Below are 20843 nucleotides of genomic sequence, written 5' to 3' on the forward strand. Positions count from 1 at the left end.
CCAGCAACACGTACCAGCAACACGTACCAGTATCACGTACCAGTATCACGTACCAGTATCACGTACCTGTAACACGCACCAGGAACACGTACCAGTATCACGTACCAGTATCACGTACCTGTAACATTCACCAGCAACACGTACCAGTATCACGTACCAGTAACACGTACCAGTATCACGTACCAGTAACACGTACCAGCAACACGTACCAGCAACACGTACCAGTATCACGTACCAGTATCACGTACCAGTATCACGTACCAGTATCACGTACCTGTAACACGCACCAGCAACACGTACCAGTATCACGTACCAGCAACACGTACCAGCAACACGTACCAGTATCACGTACCAGTATCACGTACCAGCAACACGTACCAGCAACACGTACCAGTATCACGTACCAGTATCACGCACCAGCAACACGTACCAGCAACACGTACCAGCAACACGTACCAGCAACACGTACCATTATCACGTACCAGTATCACGTACCAGCAACACGTACCAGCAACACGTACCAGCAACACGTACCAGTATCACGTACCAGTATCACGTACCAGCAACACGTACCAGCAACACGTACCAGTATCACGTACCAGTATCATGCACCAGCAACACGCACCAGCAACACGTACCAGCAACACGTACCAGTATCACGTACCAGTATCACGTACCAGTATCACGTACCAGTAACACGTACGAGCTACACGTACCAGTATCACGTACCAGCAACACGTACCAGTATCACGTACCAGTATCACGTACCAGTATCACGTACCAGCAACACGTACCAGCAACACGTACCAGTATCACGTACCAGTAACACGTACCAGCAACACGTACCAGTATCACGTACCAGTAACATGTACCAGTATCACGTACCAGTAACACGTACCAGTATCACGTACCAGTAACACGTACCAGTATCACGTACCAGTAACACGTACCAGCAACACGTACCAGTATCACGTACCAGTAACATGTACCAGTATCACGTACCAGTATCACGTACCAGTATCACGTACCAGCAACACGTACCAGCAACACGTACCAGTATCACGTACCAGTATCACGTACCAGCAACACGTACCAGTATCACGTACCAGTATCACGTACCAGCAACACGTACCAGCAACACGTACCAGTATCACGTACCAGTAACACGTACCAGCAACACGTACCAGTATCACGTACCAGTAACATGTACCAGTATCACGTACCAGTAACACGTACCAGTATCACGTACCAGCAACACGTACCAGTATCACGTACCAGCAACACGTACCAGTATCACGTACCAGTATCACGTACCAGCAACACGTACCAGCAACACGTACCAGTATCACGTACCAGTATCACGTACCAGTAACACGTACCAGCAACATGTACCAGTATCACGTACCAGTAACATGTACCAGTATCACGTACCAGTAACACGTACCAGTATCACGTACCAGTAACACGTACCAGTATCACGTACCAGTAACACGTACCAGCAACACGTACCAGCAACACGTACCAGTAACATGTACCAGTATCACGTACCAGTATCACGTACCAGTATCACGTACCAGTAACACGTACCAGTATCACGTACCAGTAACACGTACCAGCAACACGTACCAGTATCACGTACCAGTAACACGTACCAGCAACACGTACCAGTATCACGTACCTGTAACACGCACCAGCTACACGTACCAGTATCACGTACCTGTAACATGCACCAGCAACACGTACCAGTATCACGTACCAGCAACACGTACCAGTATCACGTACCAGCAACACGTACCAGTATCACGTACCAGTAACACGTACCAGTATCACGTACCAGCAACACGTATCAGTATCACGTACCAGTAACACGTACCAGCAACACGTACCAGTATCACGTACCAGTATCACGTACCAGTAACACGTACCAGCAACACGTACCAGTATCACGTACCAGTATCACGTACCTGTAACACGCACCAGCAACACGTACCAGTATCACGTACCAGCAACACGTACCAGCAACACGTACCAGTATCACGTACCAGTATCACGCACCAGCAACACGCACCAGCAACACGTACCAGCAACACGTACCAGTATCACGTACCAGTATCACGTATCAGCAAAATGTACCAGTATCACGTACCAGCATCACGTACCAGCAACACGTACCAGTATCACGTACCAGTATCACGTACCAGCAACATCTACCAGTATCACGTACCAGTATCACGTACCAGCAACACGTACCAGTATCACGTACCAGTATCACGTATCAGCAACATACCAGTATCACGTACCAGCATCACGTACCAGCAACACGTACCAGTATCACGTACCAGTATCACGTACCAGCAACATCTACCAGTATCACGTACCAGTATCACGTACCAGCAACACGTACCAGCACCACGTACCAGTATCACGTACCAGCAACATGTACCAGTATCACGTACCAGTATCACGTACCAGTATCACGTACCAGCAACACGTACCAGCAACACGTACTAGCAACACGTACCAGTATCACGTACCAGTAACACGTACCAGCAACACGTACCAGCAACACGTACCAGCAACACGTACCAGTAACATATACCAGTAACACGTACCAGTATCACGTACCAGTAACACGTACCAGTATCACGTACCAGTAACACGTACCAGCAACACGTACCAGCAACACGTACCAGTATCACGTACCAGTATCACGTACCAGTATCACGTACCTGTAACATGCACCAGCAACACGTACCAGTATCACGTACCAGTAACACGTACCAGTATCACGTACCAGTAACACGTACCAGCAACACGTACCAGCAACACGTACCAGTATCACGTACCAGTATCACGTACCAGTATCACGTACCTGTAACACGCACCAGCAACACGTACCAGTATCACGTACCAGCAACACGTACCAGCAACACGTACCAGTATCACGTACCAGTATCACGTACCAGCAACACGTACCAGCAACACGTACCAGTATCACGTACCAGTATCACGCACCAGCAACACGCACCAGCAACACGTACCAGCAACACGTACCATTATCACGTACCAGTATCACGTACCAGCAACACGTACCAGCAACACGTACCAGCAACACGTACCAGTATCACGTACCAGTATCACGTACCAGCAACACGTACCAGCAACACGTACCAGTATCACGTACCAGTATCATGCACCAGCAACACGCACCAGCAACACGTACCAGCAACACGTACCAGTATCACGTACCAGTATCACGTACCAGCAACACGTACCAGCAACACGTACCAGTATCACGTACCAGTATCACGTACCAGCAACACGTACCAGCAACACGTACCAGTATCACGTACCAGTATCACGCACCAGCAACACGTACCAGTATCACGTACCAGCAACACGTACCAGCAACACGTACCAGCAACACGTACCAGTATCACGTACCAGTATCACGTACCAGTATCACGCACCAGCAACACGTACCAGTATCACGTACCAGCAACATGTACCAGCAACACGTACCAGTATCACGCACCAGCAACACGTACCAGCAACACGTACCAGCAACACGTACCAGTATCACGTACCAGCAACACGTACCAGCAACACGTACCAGTATCACGTACCAGCAACACGTACCAGCAACACGTACCAGTATCACGCACCAGCAACACGTACCAGTATCACGTACCAGTATCACGTACCAGCAACATCTACCAGTATCACGTACCAGTATCACGTACCAGCAACACGTACCAGCAACACGTACCAGTATCACGTACCAGTATCACGTACCAGCAACATGTACCAGTACCACGTACCAGTATCACGTACCAGCAACATGTACCAGTATCACGTACCAGTATCACGTACCAGCAACATGTACCAGTATCACGTACCAGCAACACGTACCAGTATCACGTACCAGCAACACGTACCAGTATCACGTACCAGCAACACGTACTAGCAACACGTACCAGTATCACGTACCAGTAACACGTACCAGCAACACGTACCAGTATCACGTACCAGCAACACGTACCAGTATCACGTACCAGTAACACGTACCAGCAACACGTACCAGTATCACGTACCAGTAACACGTACCAGCAACACGTACCAGTATCACGTACCAGTATCACGTACCTGTAACACGCACCAGCAACACGTACCAGTATCACGTACCAGTATCACGTACCTGTAACATGCACCAGCAACACGTACCAATATCACGTACCAGCAACACGTACCAGTATCACGTACCAGTAACACGTACCAGCAACACGTACCAGCAACACGTACCAGTATCACGTACCAGTAACACGTACCAGTAACACGTACCAGTATCACGTACCAGTAACACGTACCAGTATCACGTACCAGTATCACGTACCAGTAACACGTACCAGTATCACGTACCAGTATCACGTACCTGTAACATGCACCAGCAACACGTACCAATATCACGTACCAGCAACACGTACCAGTATCACGTACCAGTAACACGTACCAGCAACACGTACCAGTATCACGTACCAGTAACACGTACCAGTAACACGTACCAGTATCACGTACCAGTAACACGTACCAGTATCACGTACCAGTATCACGTACCAGTATCACGTACCAGTAACACGTACCAGTATCACGTACCAGTATCACGTACCTGTAACATGCACCAGCAACACGTACCAATATCACGTACCAGCAACACGTACCAGTATCACGTACCAGTAACACGTACCAGCAACACGTACCAGTATCACGTACCAGTAACACGTACCAGTAACACGTACCAGTATCACGTACCAGCAACACGTACCAGTATCACGTACCAGTAACACGTACCAGCAACACGTACCAGTATCACGTACCAGTATCACGTACCAGTATCACGTACCAGTATCACGTACCTGTAACACGCACCAGCAACACATACCAGTATGACGTACCAGCAACACGTACCAGTATGACGTACCAGCAACACGTACCAGTATCACGTACCAGCAACACGTACCAGCAAGACGTACCAGTATCACGTACCAGTATCACGCACCAGCAACACGTACCAGCAACACGTACCAGCATCACGTACCAGCAACACGTACCAGCAACACGTACCAGCAACACGTACCAGTATCACGCACCAGCAACACGTACCAGCAACACGTACCAGTATCACGTACCAGTATCACGTACCAGTATCACGCACCAGCAACACGTACCAGCAACACGTACCAGCAACACGTACCAGTATCACGTACCAGCAACATGTACCAGTATCACGTACCAGCAACATGTACCAGTATCACGTACCAGTATCACGTACCAGTATCACGTACCAGCAACATGTACCAGTATCACGTACCAGTATCACGTACCAGCAACACGTACCAGTATCACGTACCAGTATCACGTACCAGCAACACGTACCAGCAACACGTACCAGTATCACGTACCAGTATCACGTACCAGCAACACGTACCAGCAACACGTACCAGTATCACGTACCAGTATCACGTACCAGTATCGCGTACCAGTATCGCGTACCAGTATCGCGTACCAGTATCACGTACCAGTATCACGTACCAGCAACACGTACCAGTATCACGTACCAGTATCACGTACCAGCAACACGTACCAGCAACACGTACCAGCAACACGTACCAGTATCACGTACCAGTATCACGTACCAGTATCACGTACCAGCAACATGTACCAGTATCACGTACCAGTATCACGTACCAGTATCACGTACCAGCAACACGTACCAGCAACACGTACCAGCAACACGTACCAGCAACACGTACCAGCAACACGTACCAGTATCACGTACCAGTATCACGTACCAGTATCACGTACCAGCAACATGTACCAGTATCGCGTACCAGTATCGCGTACCAGTATCGCGTACCAGTATCGCGTACCAGTATCGCGTACCAGCAACATGTACCAGTATCACGTACCAGTATCACGTACCAGTATCACGTACCAGCAACACGTACCAGCAACACGTACCAGCAACACGTACCAGTATCACGTACCAGTATCACGTACCAGTATCACGTACCAGCAACACGTACCAGCAACACGTACCAGTATCACGTACCAGTATCACGTACCAGCAACATGTACCAGTATCACGTACCAGTATCACGTACCAGCAACATGTACCAGCAACACGTACCAGTATCACGTACCAGCAACACGTACCAGTATCACGTACCAGTATCACGTACCAGCAACACGTACCAGCAACACGTACCAGTATCACGTACCAGTATCACGTACCAGCAACATGTACCAGTATCACGTACCAGTATCACGTACCAGCAACATGTACCAGCAACACGTACCAGTATCACGTACCAGCAACACGTACCAGTATCACGTACCAGCAACACGTACCAGTATCACGTACCAGCAACACGTACCAGTATCACGTACCAGCAACATGTACCAGTATCACGTACCAGCAACATGTACCAGTATCACGTACCAGCAACATGTACCAGTATCACGTACCAGTATCACGTACCAGCAACATGTACCAGTATCACGTACCAGTATCACGTACCAGCAACATGTACCAGTATCACGTACCAGTATCACGTACCAGCAACATGTACCAGTATCACGTACCAGTATCACGTACCAGTATCACGTACCAGCAACACGTACCAGTATCACGTACCAGCAACACGTACCAGTATCACGTACCAGCAACACGTACCAGTATCACGTACCAGCAACATGTACCAGTATCACGTACCAGCAACATGTACCAGTATCACGTACCAGCAACATGTACCAGTATCACGTACCAGTATCATGTACCAGCAACATGTACCAGTATCACGTACCAGCAACATGTACCAGTATCACGTACCAGTATCACGTACCAGCAACATGTACCAGTATCACGTACCAGCAACATGTACCAGTATCACGTACCAGCAACATGTACCAGTATCACGTACCAGTATCACGTACCAGCAACATGTACCAGTATCACGTACCAGTATCACGTACCAGCAACATGTACCAGTATCACGTACCAGTATCACGTACCAGCAACATGTACCAGTATCACGTACCAGTATCACGTACCAGTATCACGTACCAGTAACACGTACCAGCAACACGTACCAGTATCACGTACCAGTATCACGTACCAGTATCACGTACCAGTATCACGTACCTGTAACACGCACCAGCAACACATACCAGTATGACGTACCAGCAACACGTACCAGTATGACGTACCAGCAACACGTACCAGTATCACGTACCAGCAACACGTACCAGCAAGACGTACCAGTATCACGTACCAGTATCACGCACCAGCAACACGTACCAGCAACACGTACCAGCATCACGTACCAGCAACACGTACCAGCAACACGTACCAGCAACACGTACCAGTATCACGCACCAGCAACACGTACCAGCAACACGTACCAGTATCACGTACCAGTATCACGTACCAGTATCACGCACCAGCAACACGTACCAGCAACACGTACCAGCAACACGTACCAGTATCACGTACCAGCAACATGTACCAGTATCACGTACCAGCAACATGTACCAGTATCACGTACCAGTATCACGTACCAGTATCACGTACCAGCAACATGTACCAGTATCACGTACCAGTATCACGTACCAGCAACACGTACCAGTATCACGTACCAGTATCACGTACCAGCAACACGTACCAGCAACACGTACCAGTATCACGTACCAGTATCACGTACCAGCAACACGTACCAGCAACACGTACCAGTATCACGTACCAGTATCACGTACCAGTATCGCGTACCAGTATCGCGTACCAGTATCGCGTACCAGTATCACGTACCAGTATCACGTACCAGCAACACGTACCAGTATCACGTACCAGTATCACGTACCAGCAACACGTACCAGCAACACGTACCAGCAACACGTACCAGTATCACGTACCAGTATCACGTACCAGTATCACGTACCAGCAACATGTACCAGTATCACGTACCAGTATCACGTACCAGTATCACGTACCAGCAACACGTACCAGCAACACGTACCAGCAACACGTACCAGCAACACGTACCAGCAACACGTACCAGTATCACGTACCAGTATCACGTACCAGTATCACGTACCAGCAACATGTACCAGTATCGCGTACCAGTATCGCGTACCAGTATCGCGTACCAGTATCGCGTACCAGTATCGCGTACCAGCAACATGTACCAGTATCACGTACCAGTATCACGTACCAGTATCACGTACCAGCAACACGTACCAGCAACACGTACCAGCAACACGTACCAGTATCACGTACCAGTATCACGTACCAGTATCACGTACCAGCAACACGTACCAGCAACACGTACCAGTATCACGTACCAGTATCACGTACCAGCAACATGTACCAGTATCACGTACCAGTATCACGTACCAGCAACATGTACCAGCAACACGTACCAGTATCACGTACCAGCAACACGTACCAGTATCACGTACCAGTATCACGTACCAGCAACACGTACCAGCAACACGTACCAGTATCACGTACCAGTATCACGTACCAGCAACATGTACCAGTATCACGTACCAGTATCACGTACCAGCAACATGTACCAGCAACACGTACCAGTATCACGTACCAGCAACACGTACCAGTATCACGTACCAGCAACACGTACCAGTATCACGTACCAGCAACACGTACCAGTATCACGTACCAGCAACATGTACCAGTATCACGTACCAGCAACATGTACCAGTATCACGTACCAGCAACATGTACCAGTATCACGTACCAGTATCACGTACCAGCAACATGTACCAGTATCACGTACCAGTATCACGTACCAGCAACATGTACCAGTATCACGTACCAGTATCACGTACCAGCAACATGTACCAGTATCACGTACCAGTATCACGTACCAGTATCACGTACCAGCAACACGTACCAGTATCACGTACCAGCAACACGTACCAGTATCACGTACCAGCAACACGTACCAGTATCACGTACCAGCAACATGTACCAGTATCACGTACCAGCAACATGTACCAGTATCACGTACCAGCAACATGTACCAGTATCACGTACCAGTATCACGTACCAGCAACATGTACCAGTATCACGTACCAGCAACATGTACCAGTATCACGTACCAGTATCACGTACCAGCAACATGTACCAGTATCACGTACCAGCAACATGTACCAGTATCACGTACCAGCAACATGTACCAGTATCACGTACCAGTATCACGTACCAGCAACATGTACCAGTATCACGTACCAGTATCACGTACCAGCAACATGTACCAGTATCACGTACCAGTATCACGTACCAGCAACATGTACCAGTATCACGTACCAGTATCACGTACCAGTATCACGTACCAGCAACACGTACCAGTATCACGTACCAGCAACACGTACCAGTATCACGTACCAGCAACACGTACCAGTATCACGTACCAGCAACACGTACCAGTATCACGTACCAGCAACATGTACCAGTATCACGTACCAGCAACATGTACCAGTATCACGTACCAGTATCACGTACCAGCAACATGTACCAGTATCACGTACCAGCAACATGTACCAGTATCACGTACCAGTATCACGTACCAGCAACATGTACCAGTATCACGTACCAGCAACATGTACCAGTATCACGTACCAGCAACATGTACCAGTATCACGTACCAGTATCACGTACCAGCAACACGTACCAGTATCACGTACCAGCAACACGTACCAGTATCACGTACCAGTATCACGTACCAGTATCGTGTACTCCGATGCATCAACTGGTCATATTAATGATGTCATCAGGGTGACATCATGATGCTTAGCGCTGCGGTGACAGTATTATGGATCATTTAATGATGATGTTCCTAAAACGCATATCTGTCTGCTGGTTGCCATGGGAACCCAGTGGTCAACACCTGCAACTGAACAGGGACGGCGCAGTTCCGACCCGGTAGGTCGGGTTGTGTCGTCCGGCGGTTTCAGGCCCGTTTTGCGTGTGGCGCCCGTAAATGAGACACTGGTCTTTGACCCTGAAGAGCAAAGCGAGAAGAAAAAAGAAGCTTCAGACGGATGCAGCCGCGACACCACGACTCAGAGGTTAATGAGGTCAAACTGTTCCTGAGGATTCGGTTTTTCACCCCGATGTTACCATGGTTACGCCATCCCACCGATGACCAACAGGAAGGAGGAGAACTGGGACACAGAATGACGGACAGAAGCAGGAAGTGCGGAACATAAAACATCTGGTCATGATAAGGTTGGGCTGAAGGATCAGAGAGCTTCTCCTCATATTGTTGCAGTTTGGTACGTCAGGAAGTCGTTTCCTACAACCTGTTCTGGTCGGGATGAAGATGAAGAACTTTCTCCCGTTCTGTGATTGGTCAGAGGCTGCAAACCCCGCCCCTTTATGTAAGCAGCGGATTGATTGGAGAAGCCTGGTTGGACTGACAACAAACCTGATTGGTTTACAACCGGCTGGTATTAGCTGGTTATAAACCTCTTCCTGTGTCTCAGGATCTGGATCCAATCCTGATCCGGATCCGGATCCTGATCTGGATCTGGAACCGATCCTGATCCTGATCCGGATCCTGATCTGGATCTGGAGCCGATCCTGATCCTGATCATGATCCAATCGTGATTCTAATCCAGGTAACAGAGAGATTTCCCAGGATAGCCAGACCTGCTTGATAGTCCAGGTCTCTGGTGTTGGACCTGATCTGAGACCTGATGTCCAGACATACAATCCTAAAGACTATGGACCGGAACCTGACCAGGGCTTAGGTCCTAGAGGAGAAACGGACCAGAACCTGACCCGGGTTCGGGTTCTAGAGGAGAAACAGAGCAGAACCCGACCCGGGTTCGGTTTCTAGAGGAGAAACGGACCAGAACCTGACCTGGGTTCGGTTTCTAGAGGAGAAACGGACCAGAACCTGACCCTGGTTTGGGTTGTGTTTCTGTACTTACGGGCTGGACGGAGTCTTCGTCCCCAGCTCTGTGGTACCGTTGGGGGGCGTGTGCGGGGGCAGCGGAGATCCTCTCTGGGACCCAGACGGACTGGAGGCGGAGCTGCTGGGGTCAGAGGTCAGGGGAGACGAAGTCCTGCTGTCTGCTTCTGGTGTGGGGCTGCAGGAGGAGGTGGTGGGGGAAATGGGGGTGTTGGGGGAGGACGGAGCCTGCAGGATGGGGGGGGTGGGGGAGACCAGGAGGTCCGGGAGGTTCTGATTGGATGAGCGGCGGCTCTTCCGTCCCTCATGCTCATTGGTGGCCATCTTTCTTCTCTCTCTACGCAGATGGGGGGAGGGGTCGTCTAGGTCCCCGTCCTCGTAGCGCAGAGCGGTCTGCACACACACACACACACATATGCACACACACACACATACACACAATGTTAGTTGTTTTCATGATGTGACCAGTCAGGTCATGTGATGGTCATGTGATGGTCATGTGATGGTCATGTGATGTCATGGGATGGTCATGTGATAGTCATGTGATGGTCATGTGATGTCATGTGATGTCATGTCATGGTCATGTGATGTCATGTCATGGTCATGTGAGGTCATGTGATGGTCATGTGAGGTCATGTCATGGTCATGTGATGTCATGTGATGTCATGGGATGGTCATGTGATAGTCATGTGATGGGCATGTGATGTCATGTGATGTCATGTCATGGTCATGTGATGTCATGTCATGGTCATGTGAGGTCATGTGATGGTCATGTGAGGTCATGTCATGGTCATGTGATGTCATGTGATGTCATGGGATGGTCATGTGATAGTCATGTGATGGGCATGTGATGTCATGTGATGTCATGTCATGGTCATGTGATGTCATGTCATGGTCATGTGAGGTCATGTGATGGTCATGTGAGGTCATGTCATGGTCATGTGATGTCATGTGATGTCATGGGATGGTCATGTGATAGTCATGTGATGGGCATGTGATGTCATGTGATGTCATGTCATGGTCATGTGATGTCATGTCATGGTCATGTGAGGTCATGTGATGGTCATGTGAGGTCATGTCATGGTCATGTGATGGTCATGTGATGTGATGGTCATGTGATGTCATGGGATGGTCATGTGATGTCATGTCATGGTCATGTGATGTCATGTCATGGTCATGTGATGGTCATGTGATGGTCATGCCATGGTCATGTGATGTCATGTGATGTCATGTGATGTCATGTGATGTGATGGTCATGAGATGTCATGTGATGTCATGTGATGTCATGTCATGGTCATGTGATGGTCATATGATGTCATGTGATGTGATGGTCATGAGATGTCATGTGATGTCATGTGATGGTCATGTGATGTCATGTGATGGTCATGTGATGGTCATGTGATGTCATGTGATGGTCATATGATGTCATGTGATGGTCATGTGATGGTCATGTGATGTCATGCTCCACTAACGAACATTTACATCCCAAGCATAAAAACTTTCTATGAATGAAGTAAATTTCTCTATTCAGGAAAACAAGTTGAGGCCCAGCAGTCATGTGACCTACTGCACCTGATCTCAGACCCCATGTTCCAGTTTGTTCTGGTTCCTGTTTACAACGTCGTGATGTCCCATCAGTCAGTGAACTCCCCAGCAGACGAAAGAAGCAGCTGTGAACATGGATGTTGATGTTTACAGGAGGTAAAACCTGCTGCTTGTTGTTACCTCGTAGACGGAGAACTGAGCTAGCAGGTCAGGCTCCGCCCCCTTATTGGTCATGTGACTGTGGATGACAGCCTCCATTCCTAGTTGCTCCAGACTGTCCGTTACGTCATAGAACGAGTCCTGGTCCGGGAGCACGGCCAGAGTCTGATACAGAAAACAAGAACCAACAGTTTTTTCCAAATGCTGCTCAGACGGCCAGTTCAGGACTTTCCCTCCGTTTCACAAAGCCAGAAAAACGGGGAAAAAAAACCAAGAATAACAAAAAAGACTGAATAAAACAAACAGCATCCCGTCTGCATGAGATGCTGTGGTAACACTGGAATCATTACTTTACTATAATGTTTTGTTGATCTGCTTTGATTCTGCAAAAAACTCCTGAAAGGTAGCTAGCAGCTGTTAGCATTGTTATCATGTGTAAAAAGTAGCTACAGGGTGACTAGCTGTGGAGTTTTAGAAGGTGGTCTGAAGATTACCAGCATCCAGCCCTGTCCCTCGCCTACAGAGAATCCTACTGATTGTATAAATCTGTAGATGTTATACACCCATAGACTGTATATAAAGAGATGGGCGGAGCCTCCGTGACGTCACCCGTAGGTTTCTGAAGAGCTGAATTGAAGCTCGGTGGGCGGTTCCTACCGTCACCATCTTGGCAGGAGCATGCGTGTCGTCTCACCCGCAAAATACAAATATGGGCAAAGAGGTGGAGCTGAGAGGGGGGCTGTGAGTGTCATGGTGGATGATTGACATCGAGCGAACTCCGAGCTTTCTGTAGCTAAAAGCTAATCGAGTTAACCTGGAGATAAGGGGAGCTAACCAGCTAACGGAGGTAAGCGGGCTAAAGCTAAGTCACGTTGTTAACCGGCTAAAAACCGCGGTTGTTCTACGTTCTTCTGACTTGAAGAACGTAGAACAGGAGATCAGGTACCTGTCAATCAAAAGGACACGCCCCTAAATATGCTGAACTTCAAGATTAAATTACTTTTAAACGGGCGAGTTAGAAAAAAATTTACGTAAACCTGACCTATTAAACCTAAAATGGATTTTTGTACCAGGCTGTAAACATGTTTATTTCTGCTGTAAACATGTTTATTCCTGCTGTAAACATGTTTATTCCTGCTGTAAACATGTTTATTTCTGCTGTAAACATGTTTATTCCTGCTGTAAACATGTTTATTCCTGCTGTAAACATGTTTATTTCTGCTGTAAACATGTTTATTTCTGCTGTAAACATGTTTATTCCTGCTGTAAACATGTTTATTCCAGCTGTAAACATGTTTATTCCTGCTGTGAAGTTGGTCTTTTTTAACATGGGAGTCTATGGGGATTTGCTGTTTTGGAGCCCCTAGATCAGGGGTCGGCAACCCGCGGCTCTAGAGCCGCATGCGGCTCTTTAGCGCCGCCCTAGTGGCTCCCTGGAGCTTTTTAAAAAATGTTTAAAAAATGGAAAAAGATGGGGAGGGAAATATATTTTTGTTTTGATCTGGTTCTGTAGGAGGACAAACATGATACAAATATTCTTAACATTTTCCAGCGCTGTAAAAATGTGTAGAATAAATATTAAATTTTAACATTTCTGTCAAGGAAGATTTGCGTCATCGCCTGCGACACGCGTAGCCTATCAGCAGCGCGGGATGCCAGGCAGGTGGCGTTGTAAACAAACCGGGGCTGTGTGATGGGACATGGATCCCAAAGGGAAAAAGAGAAAAATAACCGAGGAGAACAGAGGATTCAACGTTTCTTGGACCGAATCATTTGCATTCATTGCCAATGCGGAAGGATTGCCTGAATGTTTGCTCTGTAGCGAGAAGTTGCCAAATAACAAAAAGAGTCATGTGGAAAGGCATTTCCAGGGAAAGCATGTGCGATTGCATTACTTCTGGAGAAATTTGAGGAGCGCAAAAATAGATTTAAGTGGATTGCATCTCCAAACTCCACTACTGCTGCAAGTTTAGTTGCAACCCGGGAGATAATAAAGTGAAGAAAACCGTTCACAGATGGTGACTACATGAAGGAGTCAGTCATCAACATATCAGGACACGTATTTCCAAACTTCAGAAACAAAACCGAGATCATACAGAAAATCAAAGACATGCCCCTCTCCGCTAAGACAGTGAAGGAAAGGACCATTAAAATGGCGGCAACATCACCGATCAGCACATCAAGGACATTAATTCAGCACAAGTTACATCTTACATGTTGAGAAGCTGACCAGTGATGTCCGACAACAGAAGTCACATTAAACGGGTAAGAACATCATCCTTCATAGACACATAGTGAGTAACAAAGTGGATGTTTTTATAAAATGATTTCTGATTTTTGTCAGTATATATGTGGAATGACACTTGGTAACGGTGCTCAGGTCGGAGGATAGCTGCGTTGGTTGCGTGTCTAAAGAGAAGAGGATGCTGCTGCGTTTTACCCTCGCACTGACTTGCTTGGCAGAAATCAAACTGTATTCATATGATTTGATATACTTTACCTTTTTTTAAAAGACTGCTGGTTTATTTTTTATAAATGCAGGCAGCGTTTTATTGCACTCTGTTTGTTGCCTAGATAAAGGGCGCATTACGCACATTCCATTTTTTTTTTTTTTTTAATTCTTAAAAATAAAAATGACATGAAAAATCAGATTTCTTAATTGCATTGTTTTAATTTGATCAATGCAATAAAACATAATTCATTAATATAGTAATGAAGGTAAACATGAGGCGGCATCGTGCAACCGAGGGAGTCACGTAGTGCGTCATTCTCTACCGGATGCGCTGCAGGGAAAATAAACATTTTATCATTAAGGCTCATTATGTATTTGTAGCCAACTTAGTCATTTTGATAGTAGATTAATATAGCTAATATAGATACATAAAGCATGTGTTGCCTTCATGATAAGACTTATATAAGGCTTTTAATTTTTTGCGGCTCCAGACATGTTTGTTTTTTGTTTTTTTGGTCCAATATGACTCTTTCAACATTTTGGCTTGCCGACTCCTGGTGTAGTGGATGAAGGGGGAACTGCATGTTTTGGCACTTCTGCTTGTATACGCTGTAAATATGGATCTTTAAATTTTTTGATCAGACAGGTCTCAAATCGGTCTGAAATGCTGCTTTTATACGGAGTTATGTTACGGACTGTTCCCAGTTACGAGTTTGGAAAACGTTCTTTTCACCTTGTTGATGAGCGTGATGGCGAACATCAGCAGCTCTGTGTCGGCACCATTCTTCTCCTTCAGGACGTCCATCACGTAACTCCACGGCTTGACACCTACAGCACAAACACACACCTGAAACTCAGCTGGGTCCAGATCAGCTGACGAGTCTGGATCAGCTGGGTCCAGATCAGCTGACAAGTCCAGATCAGCTGACGAGTCTGGATCAGCTGGGTCCAGATCAGCTGATGAGTCTGGATCAGCTGACGAGTCCAGATCAGCTGGGTCCAGATCAGCTGATGAGTCTGGATCAGCTGGGTCCAGATCAGCTGATGAGTCTGGATCAGCTGGGTCCAGATCAGCTGATGAGTCTGGATCAGCTGACGAGTCCAGATCAGCTGGCTCCAGATCAGCTGGGTCCAGATCAGCTGGGTCCAGATCAGCTGGGTCCAGGTCAGCTGGGTCCAGATCAGCTGACGAGTCCAGATCAGCTGACGAGTCTGGATCAGCTGGGTCCAGATCAGCTGGGTCCAGATCAGCTGGGTCCAGATCAGCTGACGAGTCTGGATCAGCTGACGAGTCTGGATCAGCTGACGAGTCTGGATCAGCTGGGTCCAGATCAGCTGACGAGTCTGGATCAGCTGGGTCCAGATCAGCTGACGAGTCCAGATCAGCTGACGAGTCTGGATCAGCTGGGTCCAGATCAGCTGACGAGTCCAGATCAGCTGACGAGTCCAGATCAGCTGGGTCCAGATCAGCTGACGAGTCCGGATCAGCTGGGTCCAGATCAGCTGGGTCCAGATCAGCTGGGTCCAGATCAGCTGATGAGTCTGGATCAGCTGGGTCCAGATCAGCTGGGTCCAGATCAGCTGATGAGTCTGGATCAGCTGATGAGTCTGGATCAGCTGGGTCCAGATCAGCTGGGTCCAGATCAGCTGGGTCCAGATCAGCTGATGAGTCTGGATCAGCTGACGAGTCTGGATCAGCTGGGTCCAGATCAGCTGGGTCCAGATCAGCTGATGAGTCTGGATCAGCTGGGTCCAGATCAGCTGATGAGTCTGGATCAGCTGACGAGTCTGGATCAGCTGGGTCCAGATCAGCTGGGTCCAGATCAGCTGGGTCCAGATCAGCTGACGAGTCCGGATCAGCTGGGTCCAGATCAGCTGGGTCCAGATCAGCTGGGTCCAGATCAGCTGATGAGTCTGGATCAGCTGGGTCCAGATCAGCTGGGTCCAGATCAGCTGACGAGTCTGGATCAGCTGACGAGTCTGGATCAGCTGGGTCCAGATCAGCTGATGAGTCTGGATCAGCTGATGAGTCTGGATCAGCTGGGTCCAGATCAGCTGGGTCCAGATCAGCTGGGTCCAGATCAGCTGATGAGTCTGGATCAGCTGACGAGTCTGGATCAGCTGGGTCCAGATCAGCTGGGTCCAGATCAGCTGGGTCCAGATCAGCTGATGAGTCTGGATCAGCTGATGAGTCTGGATCAGCTGGGTCCAGATCAGCTGGGTCCAGATCAGCTGGGTCCAGATCAGCTGATGAGTCTGGATCAGCTGGGTCCAGATCAGCTGATGAGTCTGGATCAGCTGACGAGTCTGGATCAGCTGGGTCCAGATCAGCTGATGAGTCTGGATCAGCTGACGAGTCTGGATCAGCTGGGTCCAGATCAGCTGGGTCCAGATCAGCTGACGAGTCCAGGCCAACTGAACATGTGCACGTACCTCTCTTTCCGTCTACCGTGTTGATGGCGGTGATCAGCAGAGGACTGTTGGACTCTGAATACTCCACGAAGACGATCAGCAGTTTCAGAGATGTTTTCACCACCAGACGGGACTGAGGGGACAGAGACGTGTTGACACAGTCCAGCAGGGCATGGCTGAGGACGAGGACATGAGGAACTCACCAGACTTCCTGTCAGCGTGTAGAGCCACTGGACTGTCTCGTTGTGGTTTATCACTCCGTTCATCCCGTCAACAAACAGCATGATCTGACTGAGAGCTGCAGACATGATGGAGAGATGGAGGGATGGATGAATAAATAGATTGTCTGGAAGTAAGATCAGTTTCTTTTTTAAATCAGACAAAAAGTCCACGACCAACTGATGAGGCCTCGACTGACAGTCGAACCATGTCAAACCATCTTCCTTCTCAAAACACGAATAAAACTAGAAACGATCATCTAAAAGTCAGACTGGACGTAATGAACTGAATCAGGATCTTACTTCCTGTCAGATGGAACAGTTTCTGGTCGGCTGGATTCTCACCTCTCAGGATGTAGTTCTGGTAGTTGTGGTCGGCTTCTGCTCCAACTTTAATGAAGCAGGTCAGACCTTCAGATGCCACAAACTCTGGAACCAGGTCTTTGTCATCCTGCAGAAGCCACACACCTTCATAAAACTAATCCCAAGTTAAGATGAACATGCAGACCAGTTTCCGCAGGATTCGGGGAAAAACAGTCACAGCTGAAAACTCCAGAAAACTGCAATGCTAACACAGTATAGCGGCAGCACCAAAATGCATAGCAGCAATGCTAACATGTAGCATAGCAGCAACACTAACAATTAGCATAGAACCAATGCTAACATGTAGCATAGCAGCAAAGCTAAAATGTAGCATAGAACCAATGGTAAGATGTAGCATAGAACCAATGCTAACATGTAGCATAGAACCAATGCTAACATGTAGCATAGCAGGAATGCTAACATGTAGCATAGCAGCTCCCAACAGACCTTCAGACCATACCGGATGTTAAAAGGTTGACTTCCAGACTGAAGAACTGGATTAAGACAAATCAGACCTGCACTCACCTATAGTTTAGTAACTACAGTATAGGTTTCCATGTGGGTGATAAAATGGTAGTTTAAATTGAATGCATTTACAATGTTCTTATTTCTGACTGATTTTTATTGAATGTGTTTTATTTAATTTTACATTTTGGTGTCTATATACGTATTTGTATTTTGTATGTATATATAAAGGCACACATGTGTAACTTAATTTTTGCAAAGCAATGTTAACTGTGTAAACTTTCTTATTGTGTTAAAATCCAACTAGGGACGGCATTGAAAATAAGCCTTGGCTAAAATGCTGTAGTATGTGCCATCATTCATGGAACATACTTGTCACTATCAAATAAAAATGAAATAAAATAAAATGAATGCTAACATTTAACATAGCAAGAATGCTTGCATAGAAGCAATGCTAACATGAATAACAGCAACACTAACATATAGCAACTGTGCATTGTCAATGAACTGGACAAAACGCAGTTGACGTCTAGATTTATTTTTCATCAGATAACACGACAGCAGCAATTTTAACATGCATAGCAGCAACACTGACATATAGCATAGCAGCAATGCTAAGATGTTGCATAGCAGCAATGCTAACATGCAGCACAGAAGCAACACTAATATGTAGCATAGAAGCAATGCTAACATGTAGCATATAATTAATACTAACATGCATAATAGCAACATTAACATATAGCATAGCAGCAATGCTAACATGTTGCATAGAAGCAATGCCAACATGTAGCATAGAATTAATGCTAACATGCATAACAGCAACATTAACACATAGCATAGCAGCAAGGCTAACATGCATAACAGCAACATTAACACATAGCATAGCAGCAAGGCTAACATGCATAACAGCAACATTAACACATAGCATAGCAGCAAGGCTAACATGCATAACAGCAACATTAACACATAGCATAGCAGCAAGGCTAACATGCATAACAGCAACATTAACACATAGCATAGCAGCAATGCTAACATGCATAACAGCAACATTAACACATAGCATAGCAGCAATGCTAACATGTTGAGAGGGCGCACGGTGCAGCAACAGGTGGTTCCAAAGTGCTCATGGACTTTAGCAGATCCATAATCGTTTCGCAGTTACAAGGAGAAACGGCGAGTGCTTCAAGCTGCATGGTCACAAGGGGTGACTTTTATTAATGACAACAGGATCTATTTTGATGAGGATTACACGACTGAAGTCTTCAAGGAGCGTGCTCAGGATAGAAATGTGATGAAACAATTCAAGGAAGGGAAGATTAAATGTCGCATACAGTACCCCGCGAAACTTTAACTGTTTTTGCAGGATGAACAGACTAAGATTTCCGACAACCCACGAAGCAGTTGAGGGCTCGAAGGATTTTGGTGTATCGATGGAAGTTCCAAAGAAGGAGCCGGATTGGGAATCAGCCCTGCGGGCCGCGGCATTCTCCTCGCAGCAGGAGCAGACATGTTTCTGCTGGAGAAATGTCATCGAGCGTCGAATCTCTTTGCATCTCATTGGATAAGTACGAAAAGGATAAAATGTGAAAGACATGAAAGGAGAAAACATAGGATGACTGAGGTATGGGGAAATAACACTGTGATATTGCCTAAGGGCCTAATGGAGTATTTATCTACGTAATGACTGCAGAGGATGGTGAGACTCTTTCACATGCAGATAACTCAGAAGGTCGTGTTTATGATCTGGACTCTGAGTTCAATTTATATCAAAATGTAAATGACAGGTGTAAATACTTTACTGATTTTTCATTTCATTTAATTTTCTGAACCGCTTTAATCCAATTCAGGGTCGTGGGGAAGCTGGAGCCTATCCCAGCTGGCTTTGGGCGACAGGCAGGGTACACCCTGGACAGCTCGCCAGTCCATCACAGTGGACTGGCGAGCTGATGAAAAGTTTAATGTAGACATTCAATCTATTGGATCATTCACTTTAATTCACTTCAACTGTCAAAGTTTGCACTCAAACTTTAGTAAAATATGTGATTATTTGGTTATGTTTAAAAATAAATTTGCCGTCATAGCCCTATCTGGGACTTGGCTGACAGATGATAAAGGGGCTGAATTTCCTATTGATGGTTATGAGTTGTTTTACGTTAATAGGATTAACAAGAGAGGAGGGGGTGTTGCTTTATATGTTTGTCATGACTTGAAATGCAGAATAATTGAGGGTATGAC

At 47.1% G+C, this 20843-nt stretch overlaps 1 protein-coding gene across 1 annotated transcript in view; it reads right to left on the reverse strand.

Moving 5' to 3' along the window:
* The window catches only part of fhod1 (formin homology 2 domain containing 1), a 112280-nt gene that overhangs the window by 68476 nt on the left and 22961 nt on the right, over window positions 1–20843 (reverse strand). The window contains 6 exon segments of the mRNA XM_079240797.1: window positions 11014–11387; window positions 12720–12863; window positions 15884–15978; window positions 17584–17695; window positions 17766–17860; window positions 18126–18231. Coding sequence (XP_079096923.1) covers window positions 11014–11387; window positions 12720–12863; window positions 15884–15978; window positions 17584–17695; window positions 17766–17860; window positions 18126–18231 — 926 coding nt within the window.

This window comes from Telmatherina bonti (assembly GCF_933228915.1).
Source record: "Telmatherina bonti genome assembly, chromosome: 1".
NCBI classification, from domain to species: Eukaryota; Metazoa; Chordata; class Actinopteri; order Atheriniformes; family Telmatherinidae; genus Telmatherina; species Telmatherina bonti.